The sequence below is a fragment of the Fundulus heteroclitus genome, chromosome 12 (genome assembly GCF_011125445.2).
Source record: "Fundulus heteroclitus isolate FHET01 chromosome 12, MU-UCD_Fhet_4.1, whole genome shotgun sequence".
Lineage (NCBI taxonomy): Eukaryota > Metazoa > Chordata > Actinopteri > Cyprinodontiformes > Fundulidae > Fundulus > Fundulus heteroclitus.
Window position 1 is genome coordinate 16,316,985 of NC_046372.1, and position 20,838 is coordinate 16,337,822.

At 37.1% G+C, this 20,838-nt stretch overlaps 1 protein-coding gene across 21 annotated transcripts in view; it reads right to left on the bottom strand.

Annotated features, from left to right (window-relative positions):
- Nucleotides 1-20,838, bottom strand: part of si:dkey-21e5.1 (potassium channel subfamily T member 1) — a 136,494-nt gene that overhangs the window by 67,933 nt on the left and 47,723 nt on the right. For 16 of the 21 annotated variants that reach the window (XM_036144071.1, XM_036144081.1, XM_036144080.1 and 13 more), the window contains 2 exons: nucleotides 14,090-14,128; nucleotides 328-407 (listed from right to left, as the gene is read on the bottom strand). In XM_036144071.1, the coding sequence (XP_035999964.1) occupies nucleotides 328-407; nucleotides 14,090-14,128 (119 nt within the window). The remainder of the gene's footprint in view (nucleotides 1-327; nucleotides 408-14,089; nucleotides 14,129-20,838) is intronic. The other 5 variants (XM_036144088.1, XM_036144073.1, XM_036144090.1 and 2 more) reach the window with 1 other exon arrangement.

The following is a 20,838-nucleotide window of genomic DNA, read 5'->3' on the forward strand; positions in this document are numbered from 1 at the left end:
TGCAGAGACGAGACGGAGACACCATACTGTTGCTGTGTAGTTGCTTTACCAGATACTGATTCTGTTTCAGTCCTCCAATGAGAGAAACACTGCAGCTTGGCAGTAAATGGGCCACAAAATACTCACTCAAAATAACAAATAAACAAGGTTGCAAATGTAATACTAATACTCTAAGTGAAACAGTAACTTGATACTCATCACTGACTTCAACTTGCTATTGATGCGTTTATTTGTTCATTAAGCTCAGAGCATATTCAGTAATGATCATACCATTTTTATTACACGTTGAGAGGAGAGGGGCTGACGCTTCCTGTTCTCTGTACTTACTTGACCTTTGGTTTTTGATGAAGAAAAGCTTCAGCCTCTCCTTGAAGGTGTTTTCATTCACATAGAACTCTACCTGCACCCTGTAGAAAGAGAAACAAGGAAATCTCAATGTAAACATGCACAGCCAAGCCCGTGGACCGGATGCATAAACGCAACTGCCCAAAAAGGTATGATGCAACTAGGAAGACAACATTCTTAATAGCTACATGTTGTGTATGAGGATTTATAAAGATCCCCTGACTTAATTAATCACTAAATACCACATCTAACAATAGCTGTGCTATTGTTAGGGGATTATTTGCTTTAATATACTGTACAAGTCTGATACCTGTTGAACATTTAGTGCACAGGGTTTTGGTGAAAAATAAAAACTGTTTCAGAGATTTTCATCAAAGGCTAATGTCGCATCTGGGATGGCAGAAAATGCAGTTGCCAAATAGCTTCCTGCTATTCGGACATGAGGAACAGTCCTATACTTGCAGCAATTCAGAATATCAAGAGGACTTATACTTTCAGAATAAAGCTTTAAAGATACAGAATATTATATCAATTGCATTACAGATGCATTTTCCTGCTTGTGCAAAGCCATCCATCCATCCATTCATCTTCCAGGTCATTCTAAGGGTTTCTCAGGCCTTCTGGCAGTTCTGGGTCTCTCCCTGGGTCTCCTTCCAGTTGTGCAGAAACTCTCCAAAGGTACGTGTCCAGAAAGCATCATATTCTGAACCGTCTCAGTTCACTGCTTGTGTTAATCTCTTGGATAAAAGCACGAGTTATTTACAGTTGCTAGTAGACTAGGTACTTGTACCCTAACTCGGTATGTAAGACAAGGCTGTGCTCCCTCTTTGACTCTGTAGTCTAGCTCAATATGTTGACAGTGCTTATACTTAACATCATTTCATGCAGACAGTGAAACTGGCTCTGCTTATATGAACAACTGGGTAAATGCTCAGAAAAAAAAATAGAATCCATTGGTACCCAACACTCTGTCAGTCATGCTTAATGGTATGGGAGATTGGAAGGTGCTAGAGTGTTCCACAGTAGGGGTAAAATGAGGACAACCGGACTTTTGCTGACTTGGTTGATATAAACTTGGTCCTCTATTTCTCCAACACTGGAGACCCTCCTAATGATATCAAGGGTGATCAATGTTTGGCTATTCCTGTTTTTCACAGTAGAACAGTTATATAAGGATTCTTTCTTTCCAGGGATGATAGGAAGCATCTGGTGGGGTACGTGACTGGAACAGTCCCAATACACAAGCATGTTAGGTGAACCTTATAAAAGGTGGTTGAGACATGTAAAATACGCGACTTTATGGAATGTATCTGTGGAATGCACATATGAATAAAAGAAGTCCCGTTAACCACAAATAGATTCATCTTTGTCTCGTCTGGTCTTTTTTAAAATGTCAATCCTCTTCTACAATGGTTTCTGGGTCATGATGACATAAAACACAAACATAAAACACATCTTGAGATGTTTTCACTTTTCATGCTTCGTCCATTTTTTTATTATGATGAACAAAGTACAACTTTTTTAACTATATTTCAGAGTCTTATGTCCTCCAAAATAGGAAAGTTTAAACCTAAAATAAATTGATTAGAATTGTTCTAAGTTTCTGAGATTTGAAGAATCTTAGTAAAATATATTACTTAGATTTAACAATATCACTTTCAACATTAAGAATACACATCATTACGTACAAGCCATGTATTTTTGAAGCAATTTTTGTCATTGTCAAACATTTAATGGTTTCTAAAAAAAAAATGGAATTGTGTGCTGCTGCCATTCTTGGCCAGCTCTCTCTTGAAAAATTTATTTTTAATCTAAATGAGAGCTACGTGGATAGATACAGGTTACACACATACATACAAATAAATACATAAAAAGTAATAATAATTAGAATTATTAAGACCTTGGGTAAGCCCCTATAATATTTACAACAGAAAATTCACGACTTGAATACACATACAATATTAGCTATTCCTTTTTAATGGACACAGTATAAATGTTGACCCATTTTACCACACAACAACACTGTAATAATAGTGTACTTACCTTGATGTATATGTTTAACCTGAAGACATGACGCACATCGAGTTTATATTGAGGTCATGGTTTTAAATTGCTGTACAGAAACATCGATCCAGCCAGTGCAGCTTGTGCATACAGTTACAAACACGGTTTCAATACCATTTTGCTCGTAATAATTTATGAATGCATTTAGAATTTAACTGTATGATCTGAAACATATTTACAGTATTGCTGTAAGTTGACATCAATAATTAAAACTCCTCTCCCTGTAAACACAATAGCACACCAGGCTTTCTCAAACCTGCACAACAAAATAAAAGACGGATTCAACTCTACATACTGTAGGTCCTACAATTCTTGACCAAATAATCACTTAAGGAGGACTGGTGACGTAGCTACAGATCCGTGGGGAGGTTGGATAATTACAGATAACGAGGAAGCTCTATTGTTCGTTTCTTTGAGGCAGCGAGCTCTTTGTCACTAATGAGCACAAAGGATAAGCAATAATGGTCACAAAGGGGTTTCGTGGAGCCGTGTACATTGTTTGAGAAGATGAATACAGGGTGGAAAAAGAGACAGTGGAGTTGAGGATCAGGCAACCAGCTAATTGCTATGGGAGGTGCCCCATATACGTGTGAAGAGAAAATACACGTAGAAGAAATAATGGAATATGATGTCGTTGCCAGTTTTTCCCCCTCCCCCTCTTCCAGTTTTATTGCCATAGAGACAGCTGACTGCAGGAAATGTTCCTGCCTGTGTTACGCTCTCTCAACATGATGAATTAAATAGACATGCATGCAGAAACAATTATCGTGCAGGAAAAACAAATTCCAAATACTGAGTTCTACATATATATATATATATATATATATATATATATATATATATACATATATATATATATATATATATATATATATATATATATATATATATATATATATATATATATATATATATATATATATGCAAAAACTGCATTATGTCAACAAAGATTATTATTGATTCTTCCATCTAGAAGGCGGCAACATAACTAATGAAGGCATCAGAGGGGCTATGTTTACCCAGTCTACATACGTATGACACTAATATATAAACTGTGTAGTATAACTAATTCTCACAGTGTTATCTGGATTGCGGCTGTGTATATTTGTTGTGTTGGTGCAGAAAATGAATTCCTTAACGCAATAAAGTAAACATTTGCAGTCCATGCAGATAAAATTCAGAGAAACATCATTTATGTCACAGCTCTTCATTCTTTTGATTCTATAACTGTGCTTTTTAAAGTGGGGTCTTGGTAAGTACTTAAGAGTAGTTAGTATCTGAGCTGCAGCAGAAAGCAGCCAGATTGATTCCAACTTTGAGAATCAGGGAAAGTTTTTTACGACGGAGTCAACTTTTAAAAGCTATGTAAAGGACACACGTTATAATTTTTAGCTGTCAGCTTGATTTTGTATTCTGACAGGGTTTAGTGTGACAGGATCACAACAGATTTAGCATTCTAACAACCAAAGATGACCTATGATAAATATCAAGCAGTGTCAGAAGTTTTGCCAGATACTACAAGCGTTGTCTTTTTGTCAAACTTGTTCCCTGGCAAAATTCTCCACAATCACTTTCCTTTCCCCATGCTCCTTTCTCTCTTTTAAGAGTCAGAATCTGAAAACAGGAGGGTCCAGCCAGTCAGTTATATCTGTCGGTTGCTTGTGTCACGATTCTGATGCGGCAGCAAGAAACTGTACAGCCTGTCATCTCTTGAGAATTACATCATACAGTGTGAGTCGGGTTACTAACAAGTTTTCCCCAATATTTGCAGTTGCACAGTTACTGGCCTTTAACAACATAAGTTCAAAACTTTTGGAAATATTTATTTTCCAAAGAAAGAAATATTCCCTAGGCTTTTCATAAATGCTTCTTTATGGGTTTTTTTTGGTTCCTGCTCTGTCCTCTCAACCCCAGGTTGGTCACAGCAGATGGTGGCTCATACTGCGCCCCGTTCTGTTGGGGGTTGCTTTCTAGTCAAAAGGAAGGAGTTCATTTTGTACCCTTCCCTACAGGCTTGCTCATGATGTTGGGTTGCTTTCTCAGTAACTTTAAGCATTTGGCCACAATTTCCTCAACTTTTGACATTATCGACCATATTTGTATCTGACTTTATATGATTGTATTCTGAATTGACTGGATTTTATATTGACTGTATACACTGAATTGTATACACTGAATTGACTGGATTGTATATTTCTATATCATTGGACATGGATTGAACCAATTTGCTTTGTAAAGTGCCTTGATAATATATGTGTCATTGTTTGGCATTTTTTAAATAAACTGAACAGAAAAAAACAATCAGCAAGTCAAGCAAATGCTTTGTCAGGTGTCTCTACACTTTACACTTTGTCTCCTCAAACTTTTTCAATGGAACACTATTTGTGCTGAAAATGCATCTCTGCATGCTTCACATTTGTTAAATGTTGTTAGACAGTCAGCATAGCAAAACTGAAGCTCTTATGTTAATAAAGTAACAACGTTGTCTGTTGAAGTACAAAAATGTAAGATAAAGGTCTTGATTTAAGTGCTATGAAGCTTCTGCGCTTTAGCTATTGAGTATTAAAAGTTATTTATTAGTAAACAGGCCATGCAACAGGCAGCAATTAGCATGAGTCAACCAGAAATATGACCTCCTGCTTTTCCAAACTGAGATGACTTCTACACCTATCACAGACACCATAAACACCATTTCTTCACTAAGTGGAAATTAATGGGTTGATGAAAACACCAACATTGAAGTTATTTTTGTGTGCATCAAGTGAACCAAATAGCATTGCATTTATTTGACTTTAAAGGAAGCATACATGATTCTGCAAAAATGTGAACCATGTGTGAGGAGAACAGTTTAATTTGAACTGCAATTATATGTTCGGATATTTTTCTTATGGCCCATCGTTGTGCCATTGGCAGAGAGAACTGTCCCGGGTTGATTCAGTTTGCTGCTAATTCCTACTAAAAAAAAGCCTGGACTTGGACAATTAGTGGACAATTAGTCGATTGTTATTATCAAATTACATCTCTTAACTCCAAATTCATTGTGTAAAAAGCATTGCTTAACCAGACAAAAATAAATTCAGGCATTGCTTCTTAGTAGCATGACACCTTGAATTTCAATGATGCCTTAAATCTTTGTAGATGTTAAGTATCTGAAGTCACATTTTAAGTCAGTCAAACTAGATGAAAGACTGTTTTGGGAGATTTTCAGGTTGCATCTAATTAGGGACCATTTTACAGTAAAACTGGTAAATCTCAGCAACATACTGATTTTTCCTATAATATTTTGAAGGATTGCAATACGATGTATTAATTAATTTCATGTCAATGTGAGTTTAAGTTGTATTAACTTTAACGTTTCCTAATTTACAATCCAGCAAAACATTTAGTTTTACATCAGACCTTTCATTATCCACAAATCTCGCATTAATAGATACGTTTTCAGATTTCAAGGACAGAAAGGAAAAAAAAAATTAATCCAAACAAACAGACCCCAGCGTGGGTGTATTTGTTCACATAAACAGCACTAGAACCCAGACAATGACAAAGAGGCCTCCCGGGCACAGAGCCTTTCATTGTGTTTGCTAGTAGCTACTGCACTTCTGACTAAGGCTACAGATATCATCAGATGACCGCCCGCAGCTAAAGAACCACAGCAATACCATTTAAGTACTCACTGTCTTTTCTGCAGAAATACTAAAACCTGGAAACCATCACTTGCCATGTAGGAACACCAGCCACACTGTCAACGATAAACAGGAGCTGGGTGCTTATTTAAGCCAGACGGCCTCTGCAGCGAGCTGAACAAACGCTCCCTCTGCTTCGCTAAATTGTAACAATGCCAAGCATGGTCCAGGATGTTCACACAGAGTTGTAATATATGTATCAAAAGACCTTTGGACACCATTTTACAAATCTATGTAGTATGTGGAGGGTCATATTAATTAAGAAGCCATTAAAGCGACTGATTAAAAAAATGAAGACTGTAAAGAGATAGGCCAGATTCTAATGTGCACCAAACACACAGATTTAAGAGGATGCAAATCCACACAGTGATGCACAAAACAAAAAAAACAAAAAACACCAAAACCAAAAATCTAAATTCTACGGCATGACCTTAAGATAATGGCAACCATCTAGCTTTTGGAAATAATAAACAGGAAATTAAGCAGGAAAGAAAAGCACTGACAGACAGTTGCCAGTTAATCATGGAGTATTTGTCAGGGTGTTACAGGGTCAAATTGTTGTAGCAGTAGTTACGCATCACTTAAGAGTTATAATGACCAACAGGTCCCCGAGTAAACGCAGAGGCTCATTTTAAGATGGAGATTCTGCAGCCTCGGATCAATGCGATGTACTTTGCACATTCACAGACATTAATCCCCAGCTCACCCTGCTTAAGCAGCTAAATTACCAAGAACACTGACATAGTTGAGATGTTTCCAGCAAAAGAGAAGAAATTATATAAATTGAGTAACAGAATGTAAAGTGGAAGTTTGCACCCCAGCCCTATGGCATGCTCATGTGCTATTGATCGAGACATACATCTAATGTGTTAGTCTACTACCTTAAAAGGGCTGGATGCACTAACTGTTTATAATATATTTGAAGTCTGAAGCTTTAAGGCATAAAGGCATAAAAGCAAACTATTTACAGAAATTGTATATGCAAAATCAATCAGGTGGTTTTAACATTAACTAATTGCATTAGAGCATTTTCACAGTGGGATGCAACTTGTAAAACCACAACGTGCATATAACCTTTTACAATGTTTGTATCAGGTTAGCTCTGACTCTCACGTAACTGTAACTCTCGGCTGTAAATAGAAGATTCCCCATGCAGCACCATCACATTGAAAACTGCCTGACCTAAAAGCTTCGAGGATCCAAAAATATCCTGCTTTCAATGTGAAGTCAGAGAGCAGTGGCATCTTTGCTATGTGTTGCTTTTATTCCTTTGAGCAGCAGCTAAAAAGTTTCATAATGAGCTGAGAGGTAAAGCCCAATAGCCATTACTGTGCAAAAATAGTTCAATAAGCCTCAGGGTAAAAGTGGGCTGAAAGGACCTGGAATAATGTATATTGAAGGAATAATCCTCATGAGTCAGTGAAAACAAAATCAATCAGTTAACAGGAGCTATATGTAGCCTGAAGACTGTCAAGGCCGAAATAAATGAGCTACGAAAGAGCATGAAAAGGGCTGTTGGCAATTTAAAAAGCATGACCCCCCTTGCATTTTGACAGGTAAATGTCTGGTTAACATTTCATCAGCTACAAAAAAAAATAATATTATCTTTATTCCTTTAAAATAATGCACATGTAAATATATTAGTTTAGGATTCATAAAATACTTTCATACAAACACTTGCAGTTAATGCTCAGTAAAAAAAAGTCACATGCGAAACTTGAAAGCACGGATAAATAGTTAACGATGAAGGAATGTTGTGTATAAAAACTAAATAACTGTACAGTGAAATAAAACTTTTTTTTTTCAAAAGTAATAAAGCAAAAACTTTAAAAGATAAAATCCATACTATATTAAAAATTCAAATGTCTGAATGCCATTATGCACTCCAAGCATTTTTATCTTCTTTTCTCTGTTTCACTGCTTTAAAACTAATTTCCAAAGTTCTGTTCTAAAGTCAAACTACTGTAATTAGAAATACTGGTTAAGTGGAAACAATAATTAGCAAAAACATAAAGTTTTCAGACAAAGGAAGGTTAATATGAGTAGATTAACTTGAAATTAATTGTATGAGCCATCCAGATAATGAGTGCTATTTTTTTATCACAAGGACACAGTTTGAGAGAAAAACATATTTCTAAAAGGGCACCCTTAATATTCACATGGGAAATGAAAATCTACCCATTGTAGCTACAGGCGCCCTTCTCACTGGACTCAGAATGCACAACATTGCAAATCAGCCCAAATGTGGGTGGTTTTTACAGTCTTGGAAATATCCTTTAGAGTGCATCCAGAACGTAGTCTGGTTTCCATAACATGGTATGGAGAATAAGAGGTTCTTGAGTGTTTTGAGTGGGAAAACTTCTGTGGTAATTAATGCTTTATTTCTGAGTGGCAGCATATCCAGGTCCTGGTTGTTGCACAGAGGATTATAGCAGCAATGGTAACTTATCCATGACGGTCTAGTCATCAGAGTGTTTGGAGTCATGGCAGAACGACAACTTAATCATGCTCACGGCAGGCAACGCTCTAAGTAAAAAGCTGTAATGCTGCACGGCTGCAATACCCATTAACTCCTGCAGGGTGCTGTAATTGCAACACAAATGGCTCACATCAAGCAACTACGAACAATTCACTCTCCATACCAATAAACACAGTGCCAGAGGCAGACTCGTTGAAAGTTGAGATTGGTATGCACTGGGATCCACGTAGAATATGACTGCCAGCTAAAGAGAAGAGTCCACACCTCCAAATCCTGCATATAGGCGTGTTGCCTTTCAGCAAATTAGGCAAGTTGTGTTTCAAGCAGTTCTAATGCAAAGTGTATTTGTCACACTGTTAAAGAGAAAGCCTGGTTTCACATTTAGCAATTAAGAGGGAGGAGGAGGACAAAATGGAGGAGGAGGTAATTAAGGACAAGGGAAAATAATTCTAAAAAAGTCTGAGCAAACCTTCAGTTTTCAGATTTTGTGTGGATAATTTTTTTTTCTGACTGCACTCGCGTTTAATGCCAGAATAAAAACAAATGGCAGCAGATTAGCAGCAGCACTATGATGTTTGAAGGTCATGGAGGTCATACAGACTTTATGGTGGTCCTAATCTGCTGTGAAGGGCAGTTTAGGATCCCATTCCTCAGATGGCAATATTGGAACAATTTAGGTGCCATTTCCCATCCTTCTGGCAAATAAAAAAGAAAATATATGCCCATCTTTTAAACCTTCCTCTGATCACACAAGACAGCTTAAAAGCCTTTTCGGCTACCAAGGGGAACTTGCCAAGGTTATGTAAGGTGTTGTGTAACAAATGATGAACTACTGCATCAGGAAAACAATTACCAGCACCTGAATGTGTTTTACAATGCTGTTAATCTCTGTTCCTTGAACCAGCATGCTGAGACGTGATGCCTTGAATTAAACAACTCCTGCTGTGAAATAAAAGGAAACTTGTGTGGTGTACAAGTTTCATATCATGATCAATGTAATAGTTTCTGTAGCGCTGCATTTCTATTCTAATTTTAAAGAATTGCCACAAAAATGTAGGGAGAAATGAAGGAATAGTTGGAGCATTGAATGTTGACCCGTTTTATAATTTATCTTCTCCGATGGCAATATAATTTAACGGTAACGCGAGTACAACTAATACTGCTCCCAAGAGCAAAAATGAGCTGTTAAATCTTAACAGCAGGTTTGTTGCTGAGAACTAGTGTCCATACGTTTCTCATAACCTGAATGTGCTGATATTTCATTTCTTATAAAGCAGAACATTGCATAAGCAGTTATTAGGGACAGGTATCAGCGCTGTAGACCGCTGTCTCATCCCGTTAAACTGAAAAATCTGAAAGAACTGCTGTCCATAGCTTGTCATGATTGTTAGCTGCGATGAGGATGATGCTTTTATTTTTAGCCATTCTATTCGTGTGACTGAGGTGTGAGTTTGTCTGAGGCGATGTGAGATGTAACCAGCAAAAAGACAAGCACACGGAGTCATTTCAGAGAAACATTTTTCTAAGCCAAGACAATTTGGTTGTAGTAAAAATGTTTCATGTAATAAATTACAAATAGTCATTGCAACTGAATGTGGGGGGAAGACATGACATTTTAGCATAAATTATATGCATGACTAAGGATTATAAGGCTCCATTAGGTGATCAGTGCAAGCACTTCAACAGGTGGATTGCTTCGTGGCATTTCAGAGGTGGATGCACAGCATGTAATGCACACAACAGGTGTGAACCAGTGGGAGGTTTAGTCCAAACGCTGTAAAGTGTTGGTATTTATAGCAGAAAACGTGTCGGTGATTTAGTAGTACACTAGCTTGACACAGCTTTAGTTTTGTCATCAGGAGCAAAAAAACAAATACTAGAAGGAAATCCCCTGAAAGAGAGAGTAATGCGTACAATGTAAACTAAATATTCCAACATAGATTGCAGGAGGTAGAAAAAAATCTATGTGGTATTTGTTAAAAGATTGTGAATAAATTTGTCTGCATTGAAACTTTTGGTACCTACCAGCCACTGCTTCTGCATGCTAATATAGAGGTTAAATAAATCTCTGCAGCAACCAGAAGAAAACACACCGTACATTTAAGTGAAGCCACAAATGTGGAAGCTTATCCAACCTGGTGCAGGCTTCGAACTCTAGTCCCCCTGAAAATGTGGATATTGGTTCCTGGAAATTAACCCTGGTACAGTCTGTTCACACTGGGAAAGCAAGTGGCTAATCTAAAGAAGCAAATAACATATCACATATGTGTAATCTAAAAACCTCTAATCTTTGCTCACTATCTGTGCACTACAGAACCACACCATGGTCTCTTGCTCTCTATTAACAGTTTGCAGCCCTGCTTATGGAAAGATGGGTTAACATTAAAGAAAGGATTTCCAACGAGGACTTTTAAATGAAATATCCGAACTATCCATAAATTGATTATTCCTGGTTAAATGTTACGACCCAACTCGTCTAGGGGGAAGGGGAAGTAACATTTGGAGCCAACACAAAAGAGTATGAGAAAAATGTAACAATTTATTGATAAGTTGGCTATAGAAACAATAAGTACACTACCGAAAAGGACAGGACATGATCTAATGACAAAAGAAACCCAAAGATGACTTAAGGCCACAAGAACTAAGGTGTTGATGCTGGAAACAGCATCAACACTAAAATAAACCACAAGACAAAACCAAAACATCAAACTAGTAACACAACCAAATGGGGTGCACCTGCTTCACTGATAGCCAGCCAATCACGTCAGAACCTCATTCTTCCATCCCACAAGACTTTGCTTGTAAGGTGCACCACTCATGGATCCTGCTGCTCTTCAAGCTGATCTACGACCCTTCTCCACCCTGTCTCCTCCTTCATGCTCGCAAGCTTCACCTACTTTTCCCTACAGCCTCCACCGCCAGTGTTCGGACCCCGGGGGGAAGACTTCACTAATCCTAATCCTAAAATGAACATCCAAGCTCAAAGACATTTGCGGCTTTCTCAATTAGAACTTTTCTAATTTATATCTCTCTAATTGCCTCTTTTGGTCTATGTCAGTCTCTCCATATTGAATAGCATTTGTTGAATCCACATTAAATGTTTCAATGTCAAACGTCATTCACCCTACAAAGAATTACTACATTTTCTATTCATGTGTTTTGGGTTTGTAGCTGCACCTTTCCACAGATAATTCTTCCAATATAGAATGCACTTTCTAGGTAGCAGAACCTTTATTTTTACTAGGGAAGAAATGCTTTCATATACAGTATCCAATATAGAACGGGGAATTAGATATCGATGCATTTTTATAATTCATGGTTAAACTTTGAAGTTGACCGTGTTCTATTCAGTGGAAGGATTACACATTGAAATGACTGAATGTAAGACAACTTCAAACCTCAGTGACTATTCTTCACATATTATTGTCACATATATTTAAAAGGACATTTTTTTCTCTGTTTTTTCTAAACCGCTGTCTACATTGTGCTGCTCCAGTCAACAATGCTGTCATACATATGCCAAGCCAGCAGGTTCGACAGCATTGCTATTAATGAGAGTAAAAGGGCTTCTCATAAACTTGTGTTTGCACTGACATTGTCTTTGCTAGCCTGACTACCTGCCCATCTCAGTTCTTCTCAGTTGTTAAAACCCGATTAGCTCATATTTGACGTATGATGTAAACCGAGTCAGAACAGAGAGTAAGATGTGATAAAACAATAAAACTGTCACATTATTGTTGTGGTTTTTAGCACAGAAAGTGAAAAGCCTTTGCAAAAAAGTATTCTGCTTCATTGCTTTGAAGCATGTTTATTTGCGATGTGAATATGTGGATATTGCAAAAAGTTGTTCAAAATTACCACTTTGAAAAGTATTTAACAATATTGTTTTATTCTTTCGCAGAAAACCCTGTTTGAATGTGGACAGAAGGTGAAAAAAACAGCAGACAATATTCTTTATTGCAAAATATTTTTGTTTAGGAGATCCCAGTCTCAGATATGATAGCTTTTATGGTAAAAGTAATACTTCTTTGGAAATTTTGAAAATGAGAAGAAGTCTCTCTGATGTCTATAGGTAGAGTTTTAGGAACACTAAAAGAATTAGCCATCTAGTGAGACGTACCTTTGTCATTACCCCTAATATGCTTCTGTTTGGTCCCTTATGGGGACTCCACTCCCAGGAAGCGCAGCTTCAGCAGCTGGGTTCAGAGACTCTGGCTACATCCGAATACCTATATTGGGTAAGAAGTCTTTAGGCAGTGCGTAAGCGGTCGCTGTCCAAATAGTACTGTTAATAGGGCAGGAGGTAGGAAAAGGAGCCTGTATGCTCCCTCTCGCAGTGATTTTAGCATATGAACCTTGTAAAGTGCCTTACCGGCTATAAGAAATCCCACAATTCTTTGCATGATATGACGTATAAGCACAGCCCACCTCACGGAAATTAACGAAAATGGCCAGAGAGAAGAGACCGCGCACTGTGTAGTTCATTTTTGGAAGGCTGTAGCCCTGAATTTCACAAGAATCATCCATGTGCAATTCTGTCACATAATGACGTCGGAGTTAAAGCCTGTCTGAAATCGGCACACCAGTCAGGAGCTCCTTTCCTCCCCACGTTAGTTTTCTTACCAGTGACCTCATGGAAGGGCTAGGAGCAGGAGCTAGTAGCTATAATTAGATGTACACAGATTCAGTACATCCCAACACCATTTGGTTTTGGCATAAAAGTTGAAATGTTTGTTCAAGTCATGCAGTTGCACACAAATCCGACAACAATGCAGTGTGCTCCTTGGAGAAGACTCCTTACATTTGTTAACATGGTTTATATCATGCACAAACGGAACCCCTATCACACAGTTGCGGGTCCGGTGATACAACTTACGAACAGGAACCACTATAGAGGCAATACTTGAGGTTCCAATATAGTTTGTATGCCACACTTTGAAAAATCTGTTGACTTACTGTCATACTGAAATATGCTTTCACTATACATCTATACATATACAGCAGACCATCTTAGTAAGATGTGGAAACACAATGTTGACCCATTCATTTTATGCTACCATTATTTTTTATATAAATAATATAGAAGCTGCATTTCCACAACTACATTCCAGCTAACAGTATAGACAGAACTCTTAGTTTCTCCACAAGTTTTACATCTCTGTTCCAATGAATGATATTTCAAGTCCAGGTGTGAAAAGATTAGCGTGCACATTCAGTCAATACATGAAGAGTGCACAGATAGACACTCAAGCTACCTTTTCACCTTTGTTGTAAAATAACTTAGAAATTCTACTATGTGCTCCAAAACGTTACCAATATGACTGGTGAAAAGGTAGCAAGATATGAGAAATTTATCATTAGTGCAAAATCTGTCACATTTAGCAGTGATGGGAAATAATCCACATACGGTGTATTCAAAACCCAACATGAACTGTGAAACATATATGTTTTGGTGCAGTCCAGTTCTTACTGCAGACACAATCCATGCCATGCAAGCATAATGCTGCCAGAAACTTACTGGGCATTGGTTGAGTCCATACTGTACTCCTCTTGATACCTGGACGCAGCACACGTGGACACAGATAGGAACATGTTAGGTTGGGTCTGAGAATGCAGGCGAGGGAAGGAAAAGGGGAAAAGGCAGGAGAGAAGACCACTCTGGATTCCGCTTCAGTTTATTTGCATGTACTTACAACTGAGAGGAAAAAAACTAAACAAATGCATAACCTTGCGAGAGAAGTTTGTGCAGCAAACGGGAACAAGGCAAGAACTGGTGCAACAGGGGAATCTCAATACATTAGCATATAGAAAAGTACATTTATTTGTGCAGTTATGTTTAAAATGTTCGATTATTTTTCGGTTAATTTGGGGGGTTCAATAACTCACAGCTATTGGAAATCCCAAATTCAGCTTCTCAGAAAAAAATAATTTGACATAAGATCAATAAAGAATATTTTCAATGCAGACAAGTATGTTATTGTTTTAGTCATCAAAAACCTTAGGGAAGACTGCTGATATGACCGTTCTCCAGTAGACAGCAACTGCATCCTCCACAAGCAGCGTAAGCTACAACAGGTCATCCATACAGAACCTGGCTCTTCAGACCGTAGTATCCAATGTTTCTAATATTAATAGTAAGTGGGTGGAAGGAAAAAGTGTGGTGGTAAAAGGTACACTAAGGAGAGGAAGAATTAGAACAAGCATTGTAAAATAAAAAAGCCTGGGAGTGATTCATATGGGACTTCAGCTGGAGGCAGTGCACACCAAGACTCCAGGACTGGTTTTAAGCCACTCTTGAACCATAGACGTCAAAAGTGTCTTACATGGGCAAAGGAGAAAAAACAAAACAAAACACTGCACTCTTGCTCTGTGTTCAAAAAGCCACCTTTTCAGATGACAGTAAAATTTTGTATTTCACATGGAAATCATCGCCTCATGAGTCTAAAGGAGGAGTAGAGATTCACAGAACCCAGGGAGCTTGAGGTCCAGTGTGAAGTTCCTACAGTCAGCGGTGACTTGGGAAGCCATGATTTCTACAGGTGCTACAGTAGTTCTCTGTGTTTTCTGAAGCTCAGAGTCAATGGAGCTACCTACCAGGAACTTTTATAGCAATTCACCCTTTCTTCTGCTGACAAGCTGTTCTAATTTTCCAGCAGAACTTGGCCCCTGCCCGCAGTGCCTACTGCGCCAATACTAGGTTTAATGACTGTATGTATCACTGTGCCTGATTGGCCACCAAAGTGTTCTGACTTAAACCCCACAGAGAGTATGTGGGCTTTTGTCGGGAGGAAGATCAGAGACATCATATCCAACAATCAAGCTGAGCTGAGGGTCACCTAATGAAGCAACCTGGGCGTCCTTAACACCTCAGCAGCACCACAGGCTGATTGCCTCAACACCAAGCAACACTGATGCAGTAATAAACCTTGTATATGTATTGAGTGCACATGTCTATGAACATATATTCATAGACATACGTTTAAGTGCATGACTATTTCTTAATTTTTTATTGGTCTTATGTAATATGCACATTTTCTGAGAAACTTCTCATAAACATCAAATCTTACATGAAATTAAGACTTGAAATATATAAATCTTTGTGTAATTAATATATGCAACATGAGTTGCACTAAGTGAATAACTAAAATACATGTACTTTTAATGAAATTATTATTCATTGAGAAGCACCTATATGTTAAGAAATTGGTATTGTTACTGGAATATAAACACAAATATAAAATGGCCAAAAAAGACAGTATATACTGGAATTCAGTAAAAATGATTTATATTTGGTTGAAATTGTTTGCGTCTGAGGCTGACCTGAAATACAAATATTTTTCAGAACACAAGGCATGTGTAAGGCATACAATTTACATGCTAGTAAGAGATAAAATGTTACTGCAAACCACAGGAGATACCTAAACACACTCTCTTGATCACTCTTTTGAGGTTTCATATATATATATATATATATATATATATATATATATATATATATATATATATATATATATATATATATATATATATATATATATTTATTATATATATATATATATTTATTATATATATATATATATATATATAGCAACCCCGCGACCCCATGAGGGATAAAGCGGTTTGGAAAATGGATGGATGGATGGATGGATATATATATATATATATATATATATATATATATATATATATATATATATATATATATATATATATATATATATATATATATATATATATATTAGGGCTGGGCAACGATTAAAATATTTAATCGCGATTAATCGCCCTGATTAATCGCGATTAATCGCGATTAATCTCATTGTATTTACTAACTCCAAGAATTAATTCAAAAGTAGTGTAAAGAGCACTTTTATTTTAATGTTCTGCTGCCATATGAACAAAAGTGTTGTAACATTTGTAGCACTTATTTTATACTGGATATTTTCAACCCATCTATTGAATTTAGTGCACTAGTTGATCTTTTCTTCATAAGAGAACAGCAAGCACTGCAGCCAAAATATGGCCTTTTTTGACCTGCTGTATATTAGCCAGTCCCTAAGCTTGATGTATCATGAAACTGTTGACCTTTTGGGTTTTTATGGTTTTTATTTTATTATTACAATTAAATAATAATAATAATAATAATAATAATAATAATAATAATAATAATAATAATAATAATAATAGTGTGCGTGAATGGTTGTTTGTCCTGTTTGTCTCTCTGTGTTGCCCTGCGACAGACTGGCGACCTGTCCAGGGTGTACCCCGCCTCTCGCCCGGTGAACGCTGGAGATAGGCACCAGCAACCCCCGCGACCCCATGAGGGATAAAGCGGTTTGGAAAATGGATGGATGGATGGATGGATGGATGGATAATAATAATAATAATAATAATAATAATAATGTTATGTTCAGTGTTTTTTCGCTAATCCACCTCTTATATATTTCAATCCTTATGTAATTTTGTCTGTGTTGTGTGCACCTGCCTGTTGCTTTAATCCTATAAATTTCCCCGTCGTGGGATAAAAAAAGGATTAGCTAATGTTATCTTATCTTAAATAACACTTTTTAATATATGTACTGGGTTCTTTCAAGGTCTTAATTACATGTTATGTGTGGGATCCAGTAACATCCATCCATCCATCCATCCATCCACTGATCTACCTGGATGTTCCCTGGAGGACAGAAACGCCTCAGTCAGAGACGTCTGTGGGTCTGTCGGGGCAATGAGAGAAGTTTCGTCTCCTCTCTCCGTTTCTGGGGCTCGACGTTTTCATGTTTTTTCACTTGCTTAGATAAATTTGTTGTGAAAACACAGTTTTTACAAAACATACAGCTTGATTTCATTTACGGTATTAAAATAAAGCCAAACGGTGCTACTTCCCCTGTTCTTTTTTTTTTCGCTGCTGCGGTCTCTCTCAGCTGTTTGTTTGTTAAGTTTGTGTGAGAGCTGAGTGGGCGGGCCAGGCTGAGCCTGCGTGCTGATTGGCTGGCGCCGCTGAGCCATGTACGAGAGGGGAGGGGGAGCGGGAGAGTGCTGCCGTGACAGCGCGCTGCAGTCAGCGTGTGCTGACTGACACTGACTGAAAGCATGTGAGCAACATGCGTTAATGCGCGATAAAATAAATATCGCCGTTAATAGTCTAATGAATTAACGCGAAATTAACGCGTTAACTTGCCCAGCCCTAATATATATATATATATATATATATATATATATATATATATATATATATATAGATATATATAGATAGATAGATATATATAGATAGATAGATATAAAAAATATAAAACTTGGTTCTCTTAAGTGTGAGGAACTTTCAAAGCCAGATGTTTTTAAACCAGACTTCAATATGGTAATTAGGATAAAGACTGCTAAATTGCGCTGGTAATTTTTATACACTTTTTGTATACTGCTTGAATGTTGAAGCCAATCACATTTCAGAATTTTTTTTTCAGATTTGGATACCCTAGAGGGCAGTTAATCAAGATCTAAGGGGGCAAAGTACTGAAAGGAATTGACATATTAGACTGATCTTTGGCAGTCTGAAATGGCATCTCTAAGTGGGAGTGTGCATGACTTCTAGGTTGAGTGCGCTCAAAAGGGCAGACACTATCTTGGTAATTTGATCAAGAGTGTTTTGCTTTTCAACAACAATGAATATCTAATGCATGTTGTGCAGAAGGATTTCACAGAAGTCAAAAGGCTATCAATGGAAAGCACTTTGAAAGATGTGTGTCAATAATGACTTTGCAATGTAAACATAATTTTTCATATGCAAGGGCAGCGCCTGTGGACTCCGTGTTGCGGGGTCTGGGGCAGTTTGGAGGAACGCACCTAACGGCTGCGCTAGCAGCGGCCGACTGGCTGCGTTCCTTGGCAACGCAAGGCCTCAGTCAATCGTTCCCGATGGACGGTTGTACTGAAACAGAATTTTCGATTGCAATGCAAATTGTAGTTGACAATAAAATTGATTGATTGATTGAAAAAAATTGTTTGATTGCATGTGAAATGTTTAAAAATGTCATATGTAATATAAGGTTGAATTGTTACTAACTGTTTTTCAGCTATTTTTACAACATTAAGTATTGAGGAAAAGCTATAAATCAATGAAGATAGATTTTAAAGCTTTATTTAAGAAAAAAATCTAACGTTACAAAAACAAGGAAAAAAAATCAAAGGTCATCTTGGTTAAAAATACCAAATAGCAAACTATTAAAAAAATATATTTTTGAAAAATGTTTGCAAATTTTTAAATATTACTAAAACAATTCATATTTATGTTGACAAAGGACTGACTTTCTCAGTTTTGCTTTAAAACGATGGAAAAAGATCACCGCTGTACCAACAAAAAAGTGGGTAACCTACACCACAAAAAACTAAAGACATGACTCCGAGGGGTTACCTTAATAGACAGTGATGAAAGATTTACCTTTTTGTAAATTTTTGGCCATCGTACTATCCACATTTGATTGCTTCGCAACCCATGAGACTAAAATAAAGCACTCAGGAGCTGATTACTCTGCCTATATCTGTGACGTTACATAGCAACAAGTGCACTAGCTCCTCTTTTCTGAACCAACTGCCCATTTATGGTTATTTAAAAAGCCCTTTGATGAGCAATAATGCTACTAAACACTTAGGTAGTTCAGTTGTAAAGAGAAACAGAGGAACTCTTTTAGCTCTCTTATCTTGCAGCAACTAAAATCAACATGCAAAAATAAACCAACAGAAATAAAGTGTTATATGATGGAGCAAAAATGTCCTTCTTACTATAATTAAGGTAAATTATATACATGGAAGAGGTGAAATGATTCTTACCTCCTCCCAGGAAATCCAAGGTTACAACTATAAGCTGTGGTCCTGAGACAAGCGAAAAGGACCAGGACTTCCAAAATATGCCTTCAACTAGTTTTACTGCAAACTGCCTTAGGGGCTGACACATAAGAAGTGGGAGGCCCTCACTTACTTTATAGCCCAACATCAGTTAAAAGGAAATATTGATTTCTTTCCAGCGTAATTAAGAGCATCAGAAAGCTTTTCAAGACTGCATTTCCCAATGCTACAGAGAATTGCAGGAATGGTTCAGATTCTTATTCTTGAAAAAACAAAAACAATACAAAGTTCCTCCACAGCAATGTAATATCTTTTGACATATATGGAAATAGAGACACAGTATTTTCAAACAAATAAGTTAGGTTTTGTGGCAATATAATTTTTTACAGGAGCAGTATTATGCTCCTGTAAATATTTCAGTAAAAAATATTGTTTTAAAAATATATATTTAAAGTATATTGCTTTAAATATTCTTCCTCTTTTGTTAAATGGAAGGACTTGCTGTGATTCTTATGTCTATAATGAACTACGGGACGTTCAATACATGCATGCTTTCTCTCACTGTCTGTTGGAGTCAGTTCACCATGAAACATTAAGGTTTATAAATCATTCAAAAAGTTCTTAATCACAGTTGATTTTTTAATATGGAAACCCAGTTCATTAAAATAAACTACTAGTACATCCTGATTTATAAAGCAATTCTTAAAATCCTATCTAGATACCTGCGAGGTATATCAACCAAAGGTCTATGGACTGTTACTCTCTTCTCTCTAAGAAACTCTACTTTGTCGTTTTGTCTGAACCAAACTGCAGTGGAGGTACTTTCAATATATTGCTCTATCCACTTCAAGTCAGTTGCAGATTATCTTAGAGCTCCTGTCTCTGTAAGGACTTATGAGCATATCTAGTTGTAAATGCTTTTAAAAATCGTGCCTTCTTTTATTGTACTCTTTTGTGTTTGAACATTGTGTGTAAAATCATTTCTACCTCAGTGACCCTCTTGATAGGGGCCCTTATGATCATTTTAAGCTCAGTTAGTTTTTCCCGGTTGAGTGAACAAAAATCAATCACAAACAAGAATCAAGGTTTTAAAAATGTATGGTTTCAAAACGTAAAGTTTCTCCTACAGTTTTCCTCTGATGAGATGCCAGAGAAAGTGCTTTTCGATGCATCCCTGCTCCAACACACCTGAATTAAATGGCTGACTTCTCTCCTCAGCACGCTCATTTTATTCAGGTGTGTTTGGACAGGGATTACCTGAAAGGTAAAGGACTGTGGCTCTTTATGAGATGAGCTGGTGCCCCCTAGCATAGAATATAGTGATCCTCCCCCTGTTCCTTTGCACTAATGATCAAAAGAAAGCTACTTCAGCCATTTTATTCTTAACAAAGAAAAACATGATGTTGAAACTAAAGGAGTGCCACCCATACCTCT